The 25,612-nt window shown below is 42.2% G+C and overlaps 1 protein-coding gene across 1 annotated transcript in view; it reads right to left on the bottom strand.

The window, feature by feature from the left end:
• Nucleotides 1-24,840, bottom strand: part of LAPTM4B (lysosomal protein transmembrane 4 beta) — a 70,471-nt gene extending 45,631 nt beyond the window's left edge. Inside the window, exon 1 of the mRNA XM_081258476.1 lies at nt 24,520-24,840. Coding sequence (XP_081114602.1) covers nt 24,520-24,618 — 99 coding nt within the window. The 5' untranslated portion in view covers nt 24,619-24,840. The remainder of the gene's footprint in view (nt 1-24,519) is intronic.
• Nucleotides 24,841-25,612: the final 772 nt, after the last annotated feature.

Here is a 25,612-nt window from a genome sequence, read left to right as displayed (position 1 = left end):
AATGAGAATGGCAATTTTCCAGAGCATACACATATATTACTAATTTAAATAGATACCATAAGCTTGTGGTTAAAACTTTTTTTACGTTCAGAAAGGTATGTAGTGAAAACTGAGTCTCCCTCCTATTCCTGACTGTCACCTTCCCCACAGTGGCTACTAGAACTGCCAGTTTCTTGTTTCTCTCCAAAGAGCCAAGACACTTCACAGCACATTTTAAAGAGAGTATGATTAGCAAAACTGTAGTTGGAGAAAATCTTTCAGAACATATTTGAAGCTTAAAGGAGAGTATGAGTTAGTTCCACAACGGGCAGACAATTTAGCAAAGATGTTCTCTGACAAATCATCAAGTTTTCTTGGCATTCTATTCCCTCTATATTCTTATCTTTGGAAAAGGCAGACCAAAGATTATGGACTGAAATAAGATGAGATAAAATAACCTAAGAATGTGTTTTGAAAAGTTAAGCACCAGACAAAGGCAATGTGTTTACTGCTGTTATCATAACGGGGTTGGTTTTTTAAGGTTTGGAGAAAAGAAAAGAAAAACCAACACATAAATTTGGGATTCATGGGTGAAGCTTTAATGAAGGAAGGGGTGGGGCACAGAGGGTAAGAGAAAAATGGCTAGGTGAGGCAGGGAGGTGAACCCAGTTAGGAAATACAAGCCAGATTTAGGGATCCTCTAGGGCTAGCTACAGAGTTTGGGTTTTATTCTAAGTGCAACAAGAAGCCAATGGAGAATATTAAGGAAGGAAAGAATGTGATCTGTTTGGGGTTCAAATGAGTAAATTATGTAAAACACCTAGAAGGGTAGCTGGCATATAACAGTGACTCACATTAGTTGCCTTACCTCTTCAAACCTTAACAAGAACCATAGAAAAGCTCTTGGCTGGCATCAGAAAGTTACTGGTCCCAGATCTCCCGAGACTGTGCTATGCAGCTGCTTTCCTGTCCTTTCAGTTCCAGTGGGCCTGTCAAGTCTTGGGCAACTTGTTATTACCCCCTTGCCTGCTTTACTTATCATAACACTTCCACTAGCTGCCTCCTAGAGTAGGTGCTTTGTTAAGTGCTTAGGAAAGAGCCTCCCAGGATTCACAATAGGTTAAATAAATCATGCACCCAAGTAACACAAAGCATGAAGCCGTAAGCACAACAAGACTTCACAGAAAGAATAATGGAGAGTCAGAGAAAGATACTACTGAAGCCTGAGGCTGAGACCAGGGTTCGCAGGGAGGTGCGGTGGACATGGGAGCATTTGGACAGGGACTGGAAAGATGAGAAGGTTTTGGAACCCAAGAGGTGTAGAAAAGAACAATTTCGGGATTCCCTGGCGGCCCAGTGGTTAGGACTTGGCGCTTTCACTGCTGGGGCCTGGGTTCAATCCCTGGTTGGGAAACTAAGATCCTGCAAGCCATACGGCGTGCCCCCCGCCCCAGAAACAAACAAACAAACAAATAAGAAAGAAGAACAATTTCAAGTATGAGTAAAGCCACTGGGACAGGGGCCTGCGCTGAAAACAGCAAGCAGTTCGGTTTGGTTAAAACACAGTAGACAAAGGAAAGTGCTAGGGGATGAGACCAGAAATGCAGGCTGGGGCCAGATGGCAGCGAGTCCTCAAAACCAGGCGAGGAATTTGGGGTTTTATCCAAAAAGTTAATGAAGGTTTTTGAGGCAGGATATGACGTGATCAGAGCTGTCGTTAGGAAGATCAAGCTAGAAAAGGCTGGGAGGCTGAAACGGAGGCAGGAAAGCCTTCTGGAAAGTACTGCAATAGTCTGGCTGAGCAGTAATGAGGGTCTGATCCACTTCCTCTCTGATTCTCATGACAACCCTGGTCAGATTGTCGTCTTAGGCATTAGTTTGAGAGGTTACTTAGGTCCTACGTGTGGAAGAGTCAAGGTTTGAACCTCAAGGCCTTTCCACGTGGAGGTGGAATTATGAGACACACAGGAAGTGACAAGCTGCAAGGATAAAAAAAGAAGCAAAGGAGACTCTGAAATGTCAAGCCTGGGTGACAAAAGCTTGTCATTATCAGAAATAATAAGGACTATGCCAAGGTTGATTTTAGGTAGGAAAAGTACTTGCAGGCTGTCCGAATAATCATGTGTTGGCTTGTCCGTCTGGCCTCTCAGCCTCCTTTTTTTATTCAGCCTTTGGTGCTCAGGCCTGCCCTCCATGTGTGTTTGCCTATCCCACGTCTGACGGCCTCACGCCTGGTCCTGTGTGCTTCCGCGCTCTCTCCTGCTCAGTCTCTGAACGTGTCACATCGTTGCCAAAGTCAGGGTTCTGGCGCCTGGTTCCGTGTGTTCTCGCTCCACAGCGTGTCCTGGGTCCTACACTGGGCTGTGCTCTAGTTGCTCCGGTCACTGTCATCCTCTCCCCTGTCCCTCTGGGCCTGTGGCCCTTCCCTCTGTGCCCACCAGCAGAGACCACAGTCCTGGGGCCAAGTTCCCTTCCACTTGCCCTTGTTCTTCCTAGAGTCCAGAGGAAGGAGACAGATAACACAGAGGTGTGATGGCAAGGCCATGACACATCGCAAATGACTCACCACTGTGCTCTTTTAATCACAGAGTGAAATCTTCATAATAGAAGGTCTGTGTGTTGACACATATTTACTGTGTTATCCTATGAAACCTCAGTTGTTGGATGGGAATGTGGCCCTCCACGGAGGATGTGGATACGGTAGGGTGACAGGGTGACCCTGAAGACCTAGGTCTGTGCAAAGGGGTGGAGGGTGGGCAGTGAACTAGCCATGGTAGATACTAAACATGGGTGGATGGAAAAGGTCAACTACAAGTCAAAGCCCCCAAGAACAGTGGGTAAGAAGTACTTCCGAAAAAGAGAAAATGGAAATCACCCAGTCATCAATTCTGACCAAGAATGAAATGTCACCACAAATGAGAACCAAGAAGATGGTTAAGGCTTGCCAGGAGGAGATTATGTAATGACCACAGCTAATCTAAATGTAAAAGAAAGTCAGGGCATATTTATGTTCTTGTTCAGTTAATGCTCACTAACATTTGGGCTTTCTTCGTCTGTTTTGGTAGGTCATGTACAACTGTTCCTGTTCTATTTATGAAGTGTTCCTGTGGTGTTGCATATTTTTTCCTTGTTCCTGACAATGATTACTTCCACATGTAAATAAATTCAATGTCTGTCCCGTTACTTAAGGGGTGCCAGGTCCCTGTATATTCTCCGGGGATCTAACGTGCTCTTCACCCTTAAATCATATTTCAGACCCTAAATGAACAGTGAGATTTGCAGCTTGAATCTAAACAACTGAAAATGTAATATGTAATTATCAGCTCACTTTTTAAAAGCCTCAATAAAAGAACCTTAAGAACACTCAAACCCAGTGAGATAATAATTACACAACAATCAGAATTTTACACAGAAAGTTGTGTCCAAAAATGATCACTGCAGACTTATTTGTAGTAATGAAAATCTGAAACAGAAGTAGAATGACTAAATAAGATTACAACCAAATAAGAGAATGCTACATAAGCATTAAAAATCATATTAAAAAATATTAATGACAAGAAAATGTTCACATTATAATGTTAATTGATAACTGTAGTATAAAAATTTTTGATTCCAATTTATTATTATGTTCACATGCATAAATCACAGACTAAAAACACCAAAACATACAATGTTATAAACCATGTGGTGGGTCTGGAGGCGCCTTGTACCTTTCATTATCATTGTGCCTTTTTTTGTATTTTCCAGAGTGTCTAACATGAGCATAGTTGCTTTTACAGTCAGGAAAAATTATTTCAAGCTTCAAAAATATTCTTAATATGAAATATGTTATAGAATATTATTACTACACCTCATTCTCTAAAGAGAAAAAAATTACTAATAAGAAGATAGCCAGGCATTCAAGTTAAAACTTGGAAATAGGGAATTCCCTGGCGGTCCTGTGGTTAGGATTCTGGGCTTTCACTGCTGGGGGCCTGGGTTCAATCCCTGGTCAGCGAAACAAGATCTCGCAAGCCACGCAGCACATAAAAAAACCAAACCAAACCAAAACAAACCCCCTGGAAATAGGTATATCAGAGGAGAAGAAAGTCAGAGTAAAATACAGTAAGTCCCCTACATACAAACCTTCAAATTGTGAACTTTCAACGATACAAATATGTGTTCCATCAGCATCAGGTGTGAGTGACATTACAGCCTGCCCTCCATCTCCCATTGCTGAGGATCCTTCAGCTCTACCATCTCCCACCTCCTCTCCCTCCTCCAGTCAGTAACTCTTCTTGCCTGGTCACTTGATGCCAGCCCCGTATGCCAGCTGTTGTATTTGTACTACTGTACTTTTCAAGGTACCGTACTGAAGATTTAAAATGTTTTACTTTTTGTGGGTTTTTTTTGTTCTTATGTATTATTTGTGTGAAAAGTATTATAAACCTATTACAGTACAATACTATATAGCCGATTGTGTTAGTTGGGTACCTAGGCTAACTCTGGTGGACTTCCGAACAAATTGGACTTGCAAATGCGCTCTCGGAAGGGAACTCGTTCGTATATAGGGGACTTACTGTAAAATGATAACAATTAAGAGATCTGCCACTTCCAGTAATGGTGAACTAGGTTATACAAACCAATCTTCTCACTGAGGACAACTAGAAAATTTGGACAAAATAAAAACAACATTGTGAGAAGGTATTAGCTAGCAAGGCAGTGAGGAATTATGGGGAGATCCAGGAGAAGGCAGAAATACTGGTGAGGGCATTTGCTGATTCCAGAAAACATGATGAGAGCTAAAATCTTGAGAGCACCTTGACAGCCTTGCTGAGCCAGAGTTAAGAGCGGGAGTACAGGGCGTGCTGGATGGGGATGGAGGGTAGAAATCCCCAGGGCTTTGCCATAAGACCCTGAAGGGGCTTCACCACTGGAGTAAGGTGAACCAGCAAAGACAAGTCTTTAGAGTGACAGGGCCCAGCTTTGCATCATCTGAATCCTGAAACTGAATTGAGGGAATTGCCAGTTGCTAGGCCCCTGTAAGAAGCTATCAAAATCCTTAGTGGAGAAAAGATACCATCCCATGCTTCGAATTATTTCTTCAGTGTTTCAAATACAATGTCCAGAATACAAGAAACAGGAGAAGACAGAATGCTAAGAACAAGGACTAGCAGAAACAACAAACAACAGAAATAGACCACAGGCACTGCTCTAGATACTGAAGTTAATGTAGTCACTTTAAAGTGACTACACTTGCAAAATTCAAAGAGATTTTTTAAAAATGAGAATTTTGCCAGGGAACTTAAATCACAAAAAAAAAGGATATGAGAGATTTTTTACAGAATAGAATATACAGTAGCCAAATCAAGAACTTAGTGGATGGGTTCAACCCATTAAGACAGAGTTATAAGAAAACTAATGAGTTGGATAAGACAGAAGAAAATATTCAGACAGCTGGCTTTAATAAAAACAAAAGCAGCCAGAAGACAATGGAGTTACACCTCCAAAATGCTAGGGATGAAAGGACCACCTACAAGTTTACAAGAAAAAAACAAAAAAAACAAAAACAGGGCTTCCCTGGTAGCGCAGTGGTTGAGAGTCCGCCTGCCAATGCAGGGGACACGGGTTCGTGCCCCGCTCCGGGAAGATCCCACATGCCGCGGAGCGGCTGGGCCCGTGAGCCATGGCCGCTGAGCCTGCGTGTCCGGAGCCTGTGCTCCGCAACGGGAGAGGCCACAACAGTGAGAGGCCCGCGTACCGCAAAAATAAAAAAAAAAAACAATCCTTCAAGGATGAAAATGAAACAAAGATACTTTCAGAAAAAAACAAGGGAATTGGTCACCAGCAGCTGAGCAGTAAAGAAAGCATTAAAGGGTGTTCTTTGGACAAAAGAAAAATGATACCAGATGGAAGGCTGAAGATGGACAAAGAAGTTAAGAACAACAAAAATGATAATTATGTTAACTGTGAATATTGATAACAAATAATAGCAACAATAATGATTTGAGCACAAAATACAAATAGAATATAAATACACAATAATGGCATATAGCTCGAGAGGATAATTGGAACTGAACTGATCGTAGGTCCTTGCATTGTCCAGGAAGAGAATTAAAGTACCACTTAATATGAGATTTTTTAAAGTGAACAATATACGTTGTAATCTCTAGGGTAACCTTTTAGAGAAGTCACAGTTGGGTGGCAGATACACCAAGTGTTTGCTTAGTGATAACTGAGGTGTTTATACCTTGCGTACTTTCTGTATGTGTGCAATATTCACAGTAAAATGGCTAAAGATTTTTAAATAAATATAAACTATAATCTAATATACTCTTTTCAGGCAGCTGGTTAATTTTTATACTCCAATATTTGGAAATATTTTATAAAAACTATTAATGGCAGATGTGCCTTTCACTTGGGTACAATTTCAACAGGCAAATCAAAATGAAATTAAGTTTGGACTTTTTTTTTTTTTTTTTTTTTTTTTTTCTTTTTGCGGTATGTGGGCCTCTCACTGTTGTGGCCTCTCCCGTTGCAGAGCACAGGCTCCGGACGCGCAGGCCCAGCGGCCATGGCTCACGGGCCCAGCCGCTCCGCGGCATATGGGATCCTCCCAGACCGGGGCACGAACCTGCATCCCCTGCATCGGCAGGCGGACTCTCAACCACTGCGCCACCAGGGAGGCCCAAGTTTGGACTTTTTAATTAAAATTTATTTAAAGCAAATTTTAGAATTCTGATCCAAATGTGCTTTTTATTCAAATAAGCCCCGTCTACCTGGTCCTGGTCCTGATATTAAAATAAATTTCCGACACTTGCTATTTCATTTCAAACAATTGTGGTAAATATATTCTGGGGAAAATTAGATTTACCATAAAATCCTACCTGACTGAGAAATTGACTAAATTAGTTCATCTACTATGTGCCCAACACTCTGCTTAAAACTGGATTATACAAAGATGAATAAGGCATGGTCCCTGCCCTCAAGGATTAGTAGTCCGGGGGTAAACAAACATCAGCAACCAAGTAAAATGCAGAATAGACATTATAACATTCATTAATTCATCCACTGAATTGTTCAAAAATTATCTATTAGGCAACAAATATATGCCAGGCACTATGCTAACATCAATATACATTATTCCCCCCCTCAAGGTAGGCTACTGTCTACTGGGGAAGACAGTCAAATTAGCTGTTCCATTTAGATGAAAAGGAATTCTGCTGTACTAGTGGCTGGGGAGAAGGGGGTGGCAGTTGAAAGCCTCCACAGGAAGAGGACTTTCTTAACACCAGAAAGTAAGAGACTTTTGGAAATCCTGAGAGACAAAGATTACAGCACAAATAATTTTAGGGAATCAGACTAAGTGACTAAGAATTAACTATTAAGAGAAAGTTCAAGGAAACAAAATATAAGAATGAGCGACCCTTTGACAGTCCTTTGACTTGGGTTATAATTACAGCCACTGTTTTCAATAATAGAAGCTATAAATCCTCTAAGTTATACAGTGTGCAGGAGAAAGTTTAAGCAGTAAAATGAAGTTGTATCCTTCCTTAGAGCCCCATTTCAGTAGGCAGATTATTTAAATGTATTATAAAGATACTCCCCCCAAATTCAATGAGGTCCTTCTGATTCACCTTGCAGGCCACAGTGCCATCCTTTTGGCATGTCTTCCTCATGGGTGATAGATTAAATCAAGAAACCACCACCACTACACCTTCTGTCTTATATCACTGAAGCTGTTTTGACTGCCCCATGTGGTGTGATTATTGTTACGCCACTCTACAGATGAGGCCTCTCAGACTTTGGGGAAACCTGCACAAGGTCATGACATTTTCAGTTGACACTCAATCATCGGTCCTTTGATTACAAATGCCACACATGCTCCTTCCAGTAACCCAGCTTCCGTCCCCAAGGCCACCACACCCGGTTCAAAAGCCACCACACCCGGTTCACAAGCCCTGGCTCACAAGCCCTGGCGACTCTGCTCACCAGTCCCCTGGCAGCAGGCTCAGAATTCTTTTCAAGGGAGTGTTCCAGACAGCCACTCTCAAGGCGACAGGAAGTTGGCAAGCAGAGTGAAACCAACTTGCGACCCCAGCAGAAGCATCCTCAATTTCCCTGAATGGACTTGGTCAGGTTCTGATCTTCACTCTTAGACTGAGACACCACTGTATGTATTCTCTCAGAATGATGAGAAAGATGTCTGGACAGTGAACAGAAGGCAAAGGATGGTCCTCTAGCAGAGGTCAGAAAGAAGGCTGCTCAAAGAGCCACTAGGAGACTTGGGGGGGGGCGGTGTGGACAGGGAGAACAACTGTGTTCCCTTTTATGCCCTAAAGAACATTCTGGATCTCTGAATATAAAGAGACAGGCCTAGCCCAGAGCCTAATTTAGAATGGGCTATGGGGACCTAAACTCTGTGCATAAGGAAGGATCAAGCAATAGAGGGTTAGAAGGCCAGCATCCAAAAAAGAGGAGAAAATATAGACTGCAAAATGGCTAAATTAATTTTTTAGTGCAACAAACATGGTGCTCTTTGTGTTCTGATATGCTCTATTCATTAGGTCTATTAGTCCCTATTTGTAAGCATCCTATTCAACAACTTGGATAATCATTAAAAATATGCTTTGGAAGACTGTTTAAAACATTCCCTGTTTAGCTTCAATACATAAAAGAATACTTTATTCCTACAGCTGTTCACCAAAGACAAACATAAAAGAATACTTTATTCCTACAGCTATTCACCAAAGACAAAACTGAAGCTCATAAAACAGAATGTCTTCACTAATGAAAGTGTAGAGGCAGTAACAGACTTAACCATTAGAATATAAAGTTTGCATTCTATTCAGGAACAGTGGTGCTATATTGTACTTTAGAGTTAAATGTTTTCTTACGAAATAGCAATACATTTAATACACCCCAAAACAACAACTTTTGAAATTAAGACAAAAAACATACACTTTTAGTTTGCACACATGGCTTGCAGTTTAGCATAAAAAGCAGCTAAAGTATAACTTGATAGCTAAGTTTTTAAAAACTCTTGTCAAAGTAAAATAAAATGCAATGATATAATCTTAGTACTCTTAGACGAATGTTTTGTAATCATAATGCTGAATTGTTAATGATTTCTCCTTTCCACACATAAAGTGTATGCCATAACTATTCATTACTATGAATCTAGGTAATGGAACATTCTTGAAGGTGACATTAATGTCTGATATTGTTACTTTTAGCTTAAAGAAAACAGTATTAGATTACTTCAAAAGTAAACAGCCTCTGAAGATCATTGTTCTTAAGCTATTCTCAAAGTAAACTAATGAAAAGATTATCTAGTGAATTATTAACTGTCGCTAACGTAAATATAAAAATATCTTTAAGATTCTATTCCTGTTTGCATACTTTCTTTAGAACAAATATTAAAATTACCTGAGAGGGACTTCCCTGATGGCACAGTGGTTAAGAATCTGCCTGCTAATGCAGGGGACACGGGTTTGAGCCCTGGTCCAGGAAGATCCCACATGCTGTGGAGCAACTAAGCCCGTGTGCCACAACTACTGAGCCTGTGCTCTAGAGCCTGCGAGCTGCAACTACGGAGCCTGTGTGCTACAACTGCTGAAGCCCACATACCTAGAGCCAGTGCTCCGCAACAAGAGAAGCCACCACAATGAGAAGCCTGCGCACCACAACGAAGAGTAGCCCCCACTCGCCACAACTAGAGAAAGCCCACATGCAGCAACGAAGACCCAACGCAGCCAAAAGTAAATAAATAAATATTTTTTTAAAAAAAGGATTATCTGAGAAACTTTCATTTAGTTTCTAAACAGCTGGTAGGGGAAAAAAACTAGGCAAATAAATATTCTCAGGTAAATAACGAAAGAATCAAAGAAAGCACCTTTTGAAATTTTACTGAATTTTTAAAACATTTTCACAAAAGCTCTCTGGTGTTTGTTATTAATTTAAAGTTTGTTCCTCAAGACAAGGATGTTCACTCTTGCCACTTTTATCCAACATAGTTTTGTAAGTCCTAGCTACAGCAATCAGAGAAGAAAACGAAATAAAAGGATTCCAAATTGGAAAAGAAGTTTAACTGTCACTGTTGGCAGATGACATAATACTATACATAGAAAACCCTAAAGATGCTACCAGAAAACTACTAGAGCTCATCAATGAATTTGGTAAAGTTGCAGGTTACAAAATTAATACACAGAAATCTGTTGCATTTCTACACACTAACAACGAAAGATCATACAGAGAAATTCAAGAAACAATCCCATTTACCACTGCATCAAAAAGAAAATACCTAGGAATAAACCTACCTAAGAAGACAGAAGACCTGTACTCTGAAAACTATAAGATGCCGATGAAAGAAACAGAAGACAACACAATCAGATGGGAAGATATACCATGTTCCTGAACTGGAAGAATCTATACTGTCAAAATGACTATACTACCCAAGGCAATCTACAGATCTGTAGATTCAATGCAATCCCTATCAAATTACCAATGGCATTTTTCACAGAACTAGAATAAAAAATCTTAAAATTTGTATGGCAACACAAAAGACCCCAAATAGCCAAAGTAATCTAGAGAAAGAAAAATGGAGCTGGAGGAATCAGGCTGCCTGACTTCAGACTATACTACAAAGCTATAGTCATCAAAACAGTATGGTACTGGCACAGAAACAGAAATAGATCAATGGAACAGGATAGAAAGCCCAGATATAAACACACACCTACGGTCAATTAATCTACAACAAAGGAGGCAAGACTGTACAATGGGAGAAAGACAGTCTCTTCAATAAATGGTCCTGGGAAAACTGGACAACTACATGTAAAAAAATAAAATTAGGGGCTTCCCTGGTGGCGCAGTGGTTGAGAGTCTGCCTGCCGATGCAGGGGATATGGGTTCATGCCCCGGTCCGGGAAGATCCCACATGCCGCGGAGCGGCTGGGCCTGTGAGCTATGGCCGCTGAGCCTGTGCTCCGCAGTGGGAGAGGCCACAACAGAGAGAGGCCCACGTACAGCAAAAAAAATAAATAAATAAATAAAATAAAATAAAATTAGAATATTCTTTAACACCATACACAAAAATAAGATAAAACTGTATTAAAGACCTAAATGTGAGACTGGACACTATAAAATTCTTAGAGGAAAATATAGGCAGAACACTCTCTGACAAAAATCACAGCAATTATCTTTTTCAATCCGTCTCCCAGAGTAATGGAAATAAAAACAAACAAATGGGACCTAATTAAACTCAAAAGCTTTTGCACAGCAAAGGAAACCATAAACAAAACAAAAAGACAACCCACAGATTGAGAGAAAATATTTGCAAATGATGTGACCAACAAGGGATTAGTCTCCAAAATTTACAAACAGCTCACGTGGCTTAATATCATCAAAACAAACAACCCAATCAAAACATGGGCAGAAGACCTAAACAGACATTTCTCCAAAGAAGACATACAGATGGCCAAGAGGCACATGAAAAGATGTTCAACATCACTAATTATTAGAGAAATGCAAATCAAAACTATAAGACATCACCTCACACCAGTCAAAATGGCTACCATAAAAATATCCATAAACAGGGACTTCCCTGGTGGCACAGTGGTTAAGAATCCACCTGCCAATGCAGGTGACATGGGTTCGATCCCTGGTCCAGGAAGATTCCACATGCCACGGAGCAACTAAGCCTGTGCACCACAACTACTGAGCCTGCATGCCACAGCTACTGAAGCCTGTGCGCCTAGAGCCCGTGCTCCGCAACAAGAGAAGCCACCACAATGAGAAGCCCGTGCACCACAAGGAAGAGTAGCCCCTGCTTGCAGCAACTAGAAAAAGCCCGCATGCAGCAACGAAGACCCAAAGCAGTCAAAAATAAATAAATAAAATAAAATAAAAAATTAAAAAAAAATCCACAAAAAATAAATGCTGGAGAGGCTGTGGAGAAAAGGCACAGCTCCTACCCCTCCTACACTGTTGGTGGGAATGTAAATTGGTACAGCCACTATGGAGAACAGTATGGAGGTTCTTTAAAAAACTAAAAATAGAGCTACCATATGATCCTGCAAGCCCACTCCTGGGCATATATACAGATAAAAACATGGTCCAAAAGGATACATGCACCCCAATGTTCACTGCAGCACTGTTTACAATAGCCAAGACATGAAAGCAACCTAAATGTCCATCAACAGAGGAATGGATAAAGAAGATGTGGTACATATATACAATGGAATATTACTCAGCCATTAAAAAGAACGAAATAATGCCATTTGCAGCAACATTCATGAACCTAGAGATTGTCATACTGAGTGAAGTAAGTCAGACAGAGAAAGAGAAGTATATCACTTGTATGTGGGACCTAAAAAGAAATGATACAAATGAACTTATTTACAAAACAGAAACAGACTCACAGACTCAGAGAACGAACTTATGGTTACCGAGGGGAAGGGTGAGGGGAAGGGATAGTTAGGGAGTTTGGGATTGTCATGTACACACTGCTATATTTAAAATGGATAACCAACAAGGACCTACTGTATAGCACAGGGAACTCTGCTCAGTATTATATGTAACAACCTAAATGGGAAAAGAACTTGAAAAAGAATAGATACATGTATATGTATAACTGAATCACATTGCTGTACACCTGAGACTATCACAACATTGTTAATCAACTGTACTCCAATGTAAAATTTAAAAAAATTTTTTAAATTAAGTTTGTTCCTTGTAACTATACTTTGACTCTTATCACCAAGCCTTCAGTTACTTGTTTTGTTCAATACCTTTTGAAAGAATAAAAATAGCCAATGTTTTAACTACATAGGCAAGATTCTAGGAAAAGGAAATTAGCATCCGAAATGTGTGAGTCCACAAACCATTGCTACCAAAAGTGTGGTAGACCTGCAGCTTCGGCATCATCCCCAGTGTGTTACTAATGCAGACCCACAAGACCAACTCCAGACCTAATAAATCAGAAGTAAATGTCAGCAAGACTGACAACTGACCTCTCAGCAGCAAAGCAGAAGTCAAGAGACGTGGAAGGAGCTTCAATGTGTTGAGACAATAACTCTCAACCAAGGATTGAAATATCTTTCAAAAACTCGAGTCAAATAAAGATATTTTCAGGACTTCCCTGGTGGCACAGTGGTTAAGAATCCGGCTGCCAATTCAGGGGATGCGGGTTTGAGCCCTGGTCCAGGAAGATCCCACATGCCGCGGAGCAACTAAGCCCGTGCGCCACAACTACTGAGCCTGCGCTCTAGAGCCCGGGAGCCACAACTACGGAAGCCCTCGAGCCACAACTACGGAAGCCCGCACGCCTAGAGCCTGTGCTCTGTGACAAGAGAAGCCACCGCAATGAGAAGCCCGCACACCGCAACGAAGAGTAGCCCCCGCTCGCCGCAACTAGAGAAAAGCCCGCGTGCAGCAATGAAGACCCAACGTAGCCAAAAATAAATAAATAAAATCTACGTTTTAAAAAATAAATAAATAAAGATATTTTCAAAGAACAACTGTCAAGAGTTTGCCACCAACAGATTTCACTAAAGGAAAATTTTTAATATGTACGTCAGACAGAAGGATAGTGATCCTAGACAGCAGGTCTGAGATACAGAAGAAAATGATGGATCACGTACTTTCCACATTTGGGGTATTAAAATATCCATTTTTAAAATAAAAATTGGAGTGATTGCAAAAAAAAAGAGAAGATGATGGACAGAGGTGTAAATATGTGGGTAACTCTAAGCAAACATTGATTGTATAGATCAGTGTCTTGGGGGAGTTAAAAAAAAAAAAGACACTAATATACAAGAAATGACCAGAGTTAAAGGACTTGTTCAAAAGAAAGGCAAAGATATTATTAAGTCTAGACTCTGATAAATACATATGTTAAAATTTCTTGAGTGAACCACTAAAATAATAGAAATAAAAAATAGCAGATAGGCAAAAAAAAATGGCTAAGAAAAAATTCAGGTAATATGAAAGATGGCAACAACAGACAGAAAAACAGAAACGAGTAATATAAGTCCTAATATATTAACCACTATTAACGTAAATGGGCTAATTTCTCCAGTTAAAGACAAAGACTGCCAGGCTCCCCAACACAGCCACTCATCCCCAAACTCTCTCACATGCCTTACATTCTCCTTCACAGCACTTATCACAATTACGTTCCAATATTTATTTGTGTGATTACTAATTAATATATATTAATTACGGGTAACTTCTTCTTACTAGACCATAGATTCCATGCTGGCAAGGACTGAGTCTATTTTGAATCACCATTGCATTGCCAGCACCTCACACAGTTCCTAACACCCAGGAAGTTCTCAAATCTGTTAAAAGAGGAGGAAAGAAGGAAGGAGGGAAGAAAGAAACTGGATACACGTTGCCATTCCTTCTAGGCATACATTTTCTACGGTGATTTTCCTTTAAGACGGGAAGTCCTTATCCATAAGCACAGTTACAGTTTTCTGATCCATAAGCTAGCTGCATTTGATTTCTTACATAGATGACTGTGTTTTCATACTGAAAACGCCATCCATGTACCCTCATTTTATCTTTAAAATAATTTTTAACAATCAATTAAAAACTCCATTAAGCAGCACACCTTGGGAGAAATGCATTTGTGTGTTTGAATACTACTTAGTTTTATCCATATTTGCAACTATTTTATGACTTGCTTAAATTGTTCTGTGATACTTTTTAATAATTATTTGCAATTGTTTATTGTTAGAATTATTAACTCCAATTTAGAGAGGAAAACTGAAGTACTAAGACCAACAAGTACTGTTTTGTAGACTGGAATTAAAGCCTCCTATAATTAGTACTGGGTGCCCACTGGGCAACAGGATCTCAGCAGTAAGGCTGCTGTTAGGTGTCACGTCAGATTAGTAGATGCCCCTGGAATCTCTGGAATCTGTTCTCCCCTTCTTTCACAGTAATAGGCTTATCTGGATATATCAATGCCCAGCTAAAGATAATATCTCCTAGCTTCCCTTGCAGCTAGGTCGTATGTCTTGTTTCTGGCTACTGGGATATGAGTGACAGCAATGCGTACAATTTCCACTTCACATCCTTAAAAAAATGAAGCTGCTTGTCCTCCAGGTGACTCTTCTCCTTTCTAGCAGGCCAGAACACAAACATGGTGCTGATGAGATGTCTCCAACCATGCAGACAAGGATAACGGAAGCAGCCCCCTAGATCCAGAGGAGTCAGCACATTGAGGATGGCACAACTGCCCCACCAGCCTGGGTCATCTCTGGATGGCCTCATGGAACAAAGCTAGCCAATCCTCCCTAACTGTTAACACAAGCGAGAAGTAAACTGCATTTTTGCACCTCTGTTCACAACACTTTATCTATACCATAGCAAATACAGAGGTTAAATATTAACACAAAAGAGAAAAGACCAGATTATCAGAGAATCCAATGCCACCTTAAAAGGGGGGCAAGGGGGACACTCATGGCTAGATCAAAATTGAGACAACAAAAAGTACTATCCAAGAAGCAAACCCCTCTTGCAGCACAGCTGGAAGAAGACACCCTGTTGCAGCCTGGAGACTTGTTCCTTTTCGGACTGAATGCTATCTCTTTTCTGAAGCTGGCCTCACCAGGCTGTCTTTAAGAAAAACTATTAAGTACTCAAATCACTGACAATCATAATTTAGTGTCCTCTAAAGGAAAAGAATACATAGGCCTCAGGACAGGAGTATTCATTTCCATGAGGATTATATTTCCCCATCGAATATTAATAAATTGGCATTCTGGTTTTATGTGTCAGTCTACTATAGGTTTAGTCAGTGTGAGTCAGCCATTCAACTTTAGGGCATTGACAAGATCCAATCTCTAGTCCAACAAGGTTGAGGAAAGGCCAAACTCTGATGCGTCCCATCTGGCCTTACCCAGGTAACCCCCTAAGTGATTCTTTTCTTCCAACCAGTAACACCTCCACTTCGGCAGCCCCAAGCCCTCTACTGTTAGTCAACAAAGATGTCAGCACCTACTTGTACCAAGCGTTATTGCTTCACCATCCCTCACCATGGAACCAACTAGCTACGTAATTTTAGCAGCTCAAAGGTTAATAAAACCACTGAAGCTTATTTTTAATAATAATTTGAAATTATATTTCCTCAAGCAATTTTTGGCCCCTACATATGTCCCTGAGAAATAATTTTCCCTTGGAAGCTGCAGCTGCAAAGAGGCAACTCTAAACCTTTAAAAGTTTGTTAGAACTGGGAATTCCCTAGTGGTGCAACGGTTAGGACTCTGCACTTCCACTGCAGGGGGCACAGGTTCAAATCCCCGGTGGTGGGGGGCGGTGGGGGGGAGTTTGTTAGGACCAAATGAACAAGTGTGATCTTTGCTTAATTTTTATTTTGCTTCAAGTAAAAAACCAGTTTACAGCTGTTTAAGAACTCACATCAAGGCTCCAGAAGCTCTATTAAAAGAGCCAGGGAGCCGGGAGGAAGTGGAGAAAGCAGTGAGTTATGCTGCTAGGGCTCACCCATTATTTCCACTAGCATCCCTTTATGAACAACAATATATCTGCCACAAAGGGGGTACAGTGGGAAGGGAAAAATGAGTCCTCTTCCTTCATGACAAAAGATCCAACGTAAGTAGACAAAACAAATAAATCACACATTTAGTTAATATACATATCACGGTGCAAAAGTCATGTTAACCACTTTAACACTTGATGCTTTGTTAGTTCGTCCGATGTATCTAAAGTGGGACCCAGAGAGATTGATATTAATAAACACTATGATGGCAATCTTTATTTCTTGGTCTTTAAAATGTTCTGATGAGGGAATTCCCTGGCAGTCCAGTGGTTAGGACTCGGCACTCTCACTGCCGAGGGCCTGGGTTTGATCTCTGGTCGAGTAACTAAGATCTCCCAAGCCGCGTGGCATGGCCAAAAAAAAAAGTAAACGGTTCAGTGAACATCTGATAACACGAGATCAAAGTTTAAAAAGGTATTAAATACCACTGAAATCTTCACCAGGCAATATTTCATAGAACTTCCCTTGATCCTTTACATTTGGGGGTAGGGAGGCCTATACTTTTAAAAAGGGGCTCATTAGACATCTCTCAAAAATCCAGTATCGCTCTCTGTCCAAATCTGTTCGATTCCTGAATTCAGACGTAGAAAATCTGGATGGCAATGGTATCATTGACTAACTGATCAAAGTTCCCATCCATATTATTTGCATCATTAGCAAATGAGAGACCTGTGCTGGGAAGAAATGACATTGCTACATCTCCTATCTGGAAGGCTGTACCACACCCTGCCTGGTTTCTCAGCCATCTATAAAAGAGCCTGCCCTTTCAATCTTCCTTAAAAACTGCTTTCACCCTATCACACCTGTTCATAATTCTTCAGTGCCTCCCCACTGCCTACAGAATAAAATCCATACTCTTTAGCTTATAATTTCAGTCTTTTACAATCTAATATAGTAGGGAAAACATTAGGTAGTAAGGATTACAGAAATATTATGAATTGGCCCCTATTTTGCCCTGGGCTTACAGACCAAGCTCAAGAATCTGACAGCTGGAAAGAAACTATTAATCTTAAAGGAGCATATCACCACCTATCGTGCCTGACCCCAGGGTTGCTTTGAGGTCTCAATAAGGACAAATGTGAAGTCCACTGAAAACTATCAATCACTCTACAAATGCAAGATGTCTCTTTTACTATCCAGCATTACTATACAGACAAAAATCAATAGTTATCGCACCAGGACTTCTAAGGATACAAAAAGAACCCACCAGGCTTGGGTACACAAGCAAGCTGTGACTTTCAAAGCGAACGAGTTGATTATTTGACAGGCCAGGTCATAAAGCCAATGAGACCAGCTACCCTGAGCTCTTTCATCCTTTATAATCTGATATATGGCCAACTCCCCTACAAATAATGCCTGGCACAAAGAAGCATTCAGTATGTATTTGCTGAATAACTAACCTCCTAAAACACACCTGGATTATAATAAAAAGGATGATATATATGCACAAAGGGGGACCTATCCCAGGTGTCAATGACAGATTCTTCCAACTACCAGGACCACTTTTAAAAACACAATAAGAAAATTACCTGATAAGACGATGAAAGAAACTACAAAGCAAAAAGTATGCTTGAGTGTGTAGGGAGCAACTCAGGTCCTGATGGCAAAACACATCCCACAAGCAATGCGGGCTTTAGCATAAAGAGCGGAGCAGGGATTTTTTATTGTATTATTTATTCTCCAAACATTCTTTCCTCCTCCTCCCAGTAACAGTCTCCGATGCCTCATGCCTCCACTCTCAAGCTGGTGTTTTAAATTAATCCCACCTCAGGCTCACATCTCTCCTAGTCAATACACGGTTCAAGGGAAGCATATCCCAGACCTAAATTCATCAGTATAACTCTAGTCACATAACCCTGGCCTATTGTGGCTCAGGGGTGGACAGATAACTTACAGTTATCAAATCTGAATGAATCTCAGGACCCAGGGCTTAAGTACTGGCTGGCCATTTGTATCTTAAAGGAAGATAACCTGAAAGGGGAAGGGATGGGAGAAAGGGGGAAAGGGATGTGGTGAAAACCACTGCACTTGTTAATTGCGTAAGCCAATTTAAGTTGACTTGAAACACACAGGTCATGAAATACACACATCTCCCTGATAGTAAGCCAACATTTATTAGGAGTGAGATAACAAGCTCATATTTGTGCTTGAGAAAAATACCTCTGGAAACTGCATTTGTAATGGACTGAAAAAAATGGATTATTGATGGCAAGGCTGGAAGCAGGGAGACCAGTTATGATTCTATTATAATAGCCAAGTGACTGCTAATGAGAGCCTGAACGAGGGAAATGGTAGCAAGAATCAGAACAGGACAGAATAAGGTAACCAGGAGGTTGAGCAAAAATCAACAGGACATGGAGACGGAATAAAGGAAGAGATTCAGATGGCAAGGGGAACAGAGGCAGCTAAACTGGGAAATCTAGACAGAGGGTGAAAGAGATGTGGTGCTCTAAGGACAAAGGACGACCCTGCCTGAAAAAGTTTCAGCGTTACACCCCCTACCGGACTCTTTTTTTTTTTTTTTTTTTGCGTTACGCGGGCCTCTCACTGCCGTGGCCTCTCCCGTTGCGGAGCACAGGCTCCAGACGCGCAGGCTCAGCGGCCGTGGCTCACGGGCCCAGCCGCTCCGCGGCATGTGGGATCCTCTCGGACCGGGGCACGAACCCGTGTCCCCTGCATCGGCAGGCCGACTCTCAACCACTGCGCCACCAGGGAAGACCCCCCTACCGGACTCTTAATCTCCCTCACCACCATGTTGCAATGGTTATGAAGTTCCTGCGCCCACCTCGGCAACTTGGGATCTGTCTCAAATAAAGGACCCACGTGGGCAACGGGACCTGTCCCATGTAAGGAAAGGTATATGCCCTGTCCCACTCCCACCCTGTAGAAGGAAGGTATATGTGCCTTGACCAATCAGTAAACACAATTTTCACCTCGGACCATTTCTTTGCTTTCTGGCTATAAAAACTGATCAACAGCTCATGTTCGGGCTTGACTCTCCCAGACTATTAGGAAGTCGGCCTGCTCTTCTGGCAGCGACCCTTCCCTCTAACAAATTCTATCTTCTTTACATTCTGCCTTGTGTCTGGAAATTCTTTTCCAACCCGCCTTTGGACCACGACAAGAGAGACTCGAGTATGTGCAAATCTGGGGAGAAAGTTAATGGATTCAGGCTTAGAATATTAAGTTTTGTTGAAGAAAGAGAGGAAACCTCAGAAGCCTGCATAGCAATCATTCTGCTTTAAGTATTTCTTTCATATCATGATCCCTCTGGAAACCGGGACAAGTCAGTTCTCATTCTCTGTGAAGATGGATAAGCATCTTACTTGTCTTTCTAAAAACATCTGTAGCTATTAAAGGTTATGTGATAAATCAACCTTTTTTAGGTTTAATGATTAAACTGCCTTTTAAAATTAAACACAAACCTCTACCTCACATCGTAACACAAAACTTAGACCACAGATGTAAATATAAAAGCTAAAGCCATAAGGCTTCTGAAGAAAATATAAGAGAATATCTTTACAACTTCAGGGTACGCAAAGATTCTTAGAACACAGAAAGTACTGGCCATAAAAGAAAACAATGACAAGTTGAACTTAACTGAAATTAAAAACTCCAGTTCATCAAAATATACCATTAAGAAAATGAGTGGGCAAGCCACACACTGAGAGAAAATATTCACAAGGTATATGTTTAGCAAAGGACTGGTATCCAAAATATAAAGTTCTTACAAATCAGCAGGAAAAAAAAAAGACAAAACCCAATAAAAAAAATGGGCAATCAATAGCACTTCACAAAGGAAGATATATAATTAGCCAAGAAGCAAAGATAAACTGTTCCACCTCATTAGTCATAAGGGAAACTCAAACTAAAGCCACCAGGAGCTACCACTACACGCCCACTGAACTTCATACACTGATGACTGGAGTGTAAAATGGCAACTTGGAAAACCCCTTGGCAGTTTCTTACAGAGTTAAAACACACAACGACCAGGAATTCCACTGCTAGGTATTTATTCAAGAGAAATAAAAACAGATGCCCACAAAGTCTTTTTTGCAAGAATGTTCAGAGCAGATTTATCCATAATAGCCCCAAAATGGAAATAACCCAAATGTCCATCATCTGGCAAATGAATAAATAGACTGTTGTATATTCATACAACAAAATAATACTCAGCAATAAAAAGGTACAGTCTATTGATACACTCCAAAACCATGAATGAATTTAAGACATTATGCTAAGTTAAAGAAACCCGATACAAAAGAATACATACAGTATAATTCCATTTACATGAATAGGCAAAACTCACGAATGGGGTCGTGGTGTCTGTGAAAGGGTATACTGGAAGAGGCACAAGGGAACTTAATGGGGTTTTGGAAATGTTCTCTAAGGGTGTGGGTTACAAAGGTGCATGCATTGGTCATGTCAATGAACTATACACCTAATATCTGTGATTTTCACCGTATGTAAATTATGCCTCAATTTAAAAAAGGAAAACTTAAAACAAAGCAAAACAGTTCTCTAATACAAATACCTGAAATCAATGCTTTTTTTTTTTACTGGACTTAAGGAAACCTTTATAATTCCAAGGCAAAAACAAAACACACACTCAACTTTTAAAAGGTTAAACTGTGAAAACAGCACAGACCAAAACATCACTCAAACCACAAGCCAATCTTAAATAAATCACCTAAGGTCTCTTAGCCTCAGTTTTCATCTATGAAACGGGAATAAAAAAATCTACCTCACCAAGACATAAAAATTAAGCTCATGCAAAGCACTGCAGAGAGGGGACTTCCTGGCAGTCCAATGGTTAAGACTCCGTCTGCACTTCCACTGCAGGGGGCATGGGTTTGATCCCTGGTCGGGGAACCAAGATCCCACATGTGGCGCCCCACGGCCAAAAATTTTCAAGAGTTTTTAAAAATTAAATTTAAAAAAAAGCATTGTAGAGAAAAATGTTGCCTGCTATTCCAGTTCTCCAAGGATCAAGCCATTAGCCACTATAGTCACCCACTGACTGTGGGCCTGAGGGGAATTCAGGATGGAGACAAACAGGAAGCAGTCTGTGCTTTGGATGCCTGCCCCAAGATAGTGAAGAAACATATCTAAGGAAAAATTTCAATGACCCCAGATTCTTGCATCTTCCCATACATAGAAAAGCACTAAAATCATCAACCTGAGATGCCTGTTCTTTGTGATGAATAGTCACCTTTTGACTTCGACTACAGGTTTTTTTCACAGCAAAAAATTCATATATCCTGGCTCTTCCCTTACCTCTTCAGAATGGTTTCTCAGAGCTGAGAGGCTGTCTTCTGGGTTATCTTACACAGTAAGACACTGAATAAACTCAACTCACAGTTCTTACGTTGTTCGTTTTGGTTTTTTTCAAGTCAAGATATCTAGGGAATTCCCTGGTGGTCCAGTGGTTATTAGGACTCTGCGCTTTCACTGCCGAGGGTGCAGGTTTGACCCCTGGCCGGGGAACTAAGATCCCACAAGCCGTGGGATGCGGCCAAAAAAAAAAACATCTAGTATAGTCCCTGGAACACAGGACCTTAGCAAATGGTCATGGTAGGAAACAATTAGAATATGTGTAAAAAAAGATCCACTTTACCTATCCTTTCTAGTGGATTCTTTTTTGAACGCCTATCTATACTCCTACCCTTTTGTTTTCCTGAAAACTCTCCCCCTTTCTGATAAGTAACCCCATCCCAGCCAGATGGCTGGTGGGGTGAGGGGGTAAGGTAAGGAGGAAGAGATGCCTTATTCTTTGGCTCCTTCATCTTAAAAACGTTCATGTTAATCAATGTTTTGGATAACCAAATTATATTTAAAGGTATGAGGGAAACTCACTTTTTTTTTTTTTTTTTGGCGGTACGCGGGCCTCTCACTGTTGTGGCCTCTCCCCTTGCGGAGCACAGGCTCCGGACGCGCAGGCTCAGCGGCCATGGCTCACGGGCCCAGCCGCTCCGCGGCATGTGGGATCTTCCCGGACCGGGGTACGAACCCGTGTCCCCTGCATCGGCAGGCGGACTCTCAACCACTGCGCCACCAGAGAAGCCCCACTATTTTTTTAAAAAAGTTTAAATTGTTTTGTGAAATGCAAAAGCCTTATAAAGATGACCAGCAGGTTTCCCATATATTAGGTTTCCCTAAAGTGGCATTCTTATTCACATTTGCTGGAAAGCTTTCTAATTATCTTTCAAAAAGCCATGTATTTCCAAATGCTGAAACATGCATACCAATAACTACTTTCCCCAAAGAGCATGCTCAAGCCATAGACAGAGCATGTGAGTGCGCTCCTTTTATCACAACAATACTGTTTAGTTGGATTACAGCCAACAGCAGGGCTCCAAGTAGATTTATCTTTCCTGTAGATCATGTAGTCCATTTGCCTAATGCAGTGCCCTAGATTTTACAAATTACATTCACTGATGTACTTGCAAGTCTGCAGATTTAAACATTTTCAAGGAGAACACAAGACGTGTATAAAATTATCTGCCTTGACCATCAATAAAAGCACTATTTCGAGGCCACCCACTATCCTTCCGCTGTAATTTTAAATTTCTGTAAAGATTTCTTTGCTTTTAGCAAAATCAGGGTTGAGCCAATACGCAGATGTTCTATCTGCATTCACAGTGCACAGTAAGAACCCACACATACCAAAGATCTGTTTGAAAGCTTTTAAGGCCATATATTTCCATTGTGTGGCCTGTGATAGGCACAGACTAAAGGAAACTTGAAACTATAAATAGCACAGAGAACACCATGTGGGGCGGGGGGATGTTCTGCTTAAAATGACACAACAAACGAGTTCACAATTCGACATAATGTCCATATATATCAAAAAACTGAATTATGAACCGACCAAAAAACTATGATGACCAAGAAGAAAAGAATTTATTCCCACCAAAAAGTTCTATATGCCATCTTACTACCACTTTTAAGGTGTTTCCTCATGATGCAGAGATATTCACTGCAAAAAGGCTCGGGTCTAACTCTCCATCATGAATGATGTGACCAAAACCGAAATGCAGTGGAATCCTACTCAGTGCAGTCTTCGGGGGGCCAACAACCAACCTGGAGGTGGCACAGGGCAAGACTCCATCAGGTTTCCTCACTGCCTCTGATAATCACTGCTCCCCATACAAATAAGATCTTAAAAGCTCCAACCTAAAGACATCAGATTTGCCTCCTCCGATGTTGGCTAAGAAGGTACAGGGATCATCCGTAAAGGGGCAGGAAAGCAAGTGGGTGTAAAATGGCTGCCCCGGGCAGATTGAAACACAATAAATCACAAGCAAATCCCTTCCTAGAGTAAGGGCTTTACAACAAACGTGTGGGTAAAGAGCCCCAACCATTTCCACTGGGGATGTGAAGGTGCGCAGGAGACTGGACAGCAAACCCGAGGCCAGATGCGGGCAGGGAGAATAGGCACGCGGGCCCGCAACCCGGACCGACAACTGGGGGTAGCACGAGGTGCCGGTCACCGCCTCGACGTTTGTCGGGACCCGTCGAAACACAAAGCCCAGCGGGTGTTGCTAAGAAGAAAGAAAGGAAAGGAAAGCACGTGCTCCGCAGACCGGATCGGAGTTCTCTGACCACCGAGTGCACTTTCACCGGAAACCGCGGAGCTCCCCGCGGCCGAGCCGGCTCCCAGCTGAGGGCTTTCCGGCGCCCCCTGCTCTGGCCGCCCCCTGCCTTCCCGCACCTCCGAAACGCCCCGAACTCCCGGCCCTGATTGCACCCCTCGCCACAGATTGGCTGAGCCCGGGGCATCGCTGACCCGCTCGCCCGGAGAATTAAGTTTCTAATAATATAACTTCAGGCGGATTAGCGTTGGTATCATCCAACCCCGAAGCCGCACCGGGAACCAACTAGAGGGCGTGAAAAGCGAGGCGGGGGCGCGGGCCGGGGTCCCGGCGAGGTGCGGGGCACGCGCCCTCCTCCCAAACAGATGCGTCCCGGTGCTCGCCAAGGCCCGCCGCGCTCACCAGGTACCAGACGCCGAGCAGGATGGTGCCGGTGCGGACATGGCAGCACAGGCAACAGCTGTTCGAGTAGAACCGCGTCCAGGGGGCCACCATCTTCATCGCTCGGGCCGCCGGCGCAGTGGCGCGAGCGCGCGCCCAACTTTGCAGGAGCTTCGGCCGCGTTGGTCCGGGCCCGCCGCGCGGCTACTGCCGGCTCCTCGGCCACTCCCGCTCGCACTCCCAGCCCCGCTCGCCGCCCCCCGGCCCTTGCTCTGCGCCTCCCCCGAGAGCTCGGAGCGGCTGCCTCGGCCGGACCCAGTGCTCGGAAGGCTGCGGGAGAAGGAGGAGGAGCAGGAGGGGGCGGAGCGGCTCGCGGACCACGTGACGGACGCCCGGGCCCCGTGATGTCACTGCGGGCTCCGGCCAGCTGCTGGCGCCGACGGCCCATTGTAAATAGATAAATCATCTTGCACTCTCGGCCGGTCCCGGAGTCGGCCCCCAGCGGAGTTCCTCTTTCATTTGGTCGTTTGTGTAACGCTGTCATGGATTCGAGATTCTCTTACAGTCTAGTTGGTTGTGGGGTTATTTTCTCTTTCCACTTGTATCTTGCAGATAATCTGCAGGTGCCATCACTGTTACCTTGTAGACTGCATGGAGGGAGGAAAACGGTAGGGGTGATTCCAGCCAACTGCAGTGCTTTGAAACTGCTGAAGCTGCCAAGAGCAATTTGTCTCTGCTTCCCAACTCAATTACTGTGGTAGTAATCTTTTCCCAGAAAATAGGCTGCGTGTCAAGGACATTCTTGCTGTGCTTCAGGTAGCATTTTTAATCATTACTGCAGCTCTAAACAATCTTCAAGCCAATTACTGCCACACGGTCTCTGTGTAAGTGAATAAGGTAAGGAGTCCTGGGAAAAAGAGCACCAGGCGTGGCTTTCTTGACATAAGAGAAGCCATTTTTGGCCTAAGACATTTTGTGATCTAAGACTGACCACAGTGCTTGCCCTTGAACAGGCCTCAGCAATAATGATCTTAAGGGAACACAAGAACAAACTAACTGTTATCAGGCAAGAGAAGTAACAATAGCAAAGATAAATCAGTTGTAGGACTTCCCT

This window comes from Mesoplodon bidens (assembly GCF_964165515.1).
Source record: "Mesoplodon bidens genome assembly, chromosome: 16".
NCBI classification, from domain to species: Eukaryota; Metazoa; Chordata; class Mammalia; order Artiodactyla; family Ziphiidae; genus Mesoplodon; species Mesoplodon bidens.
This window is presented reverse-complemented; position numbering and strand designations above follow the sequence as displayed.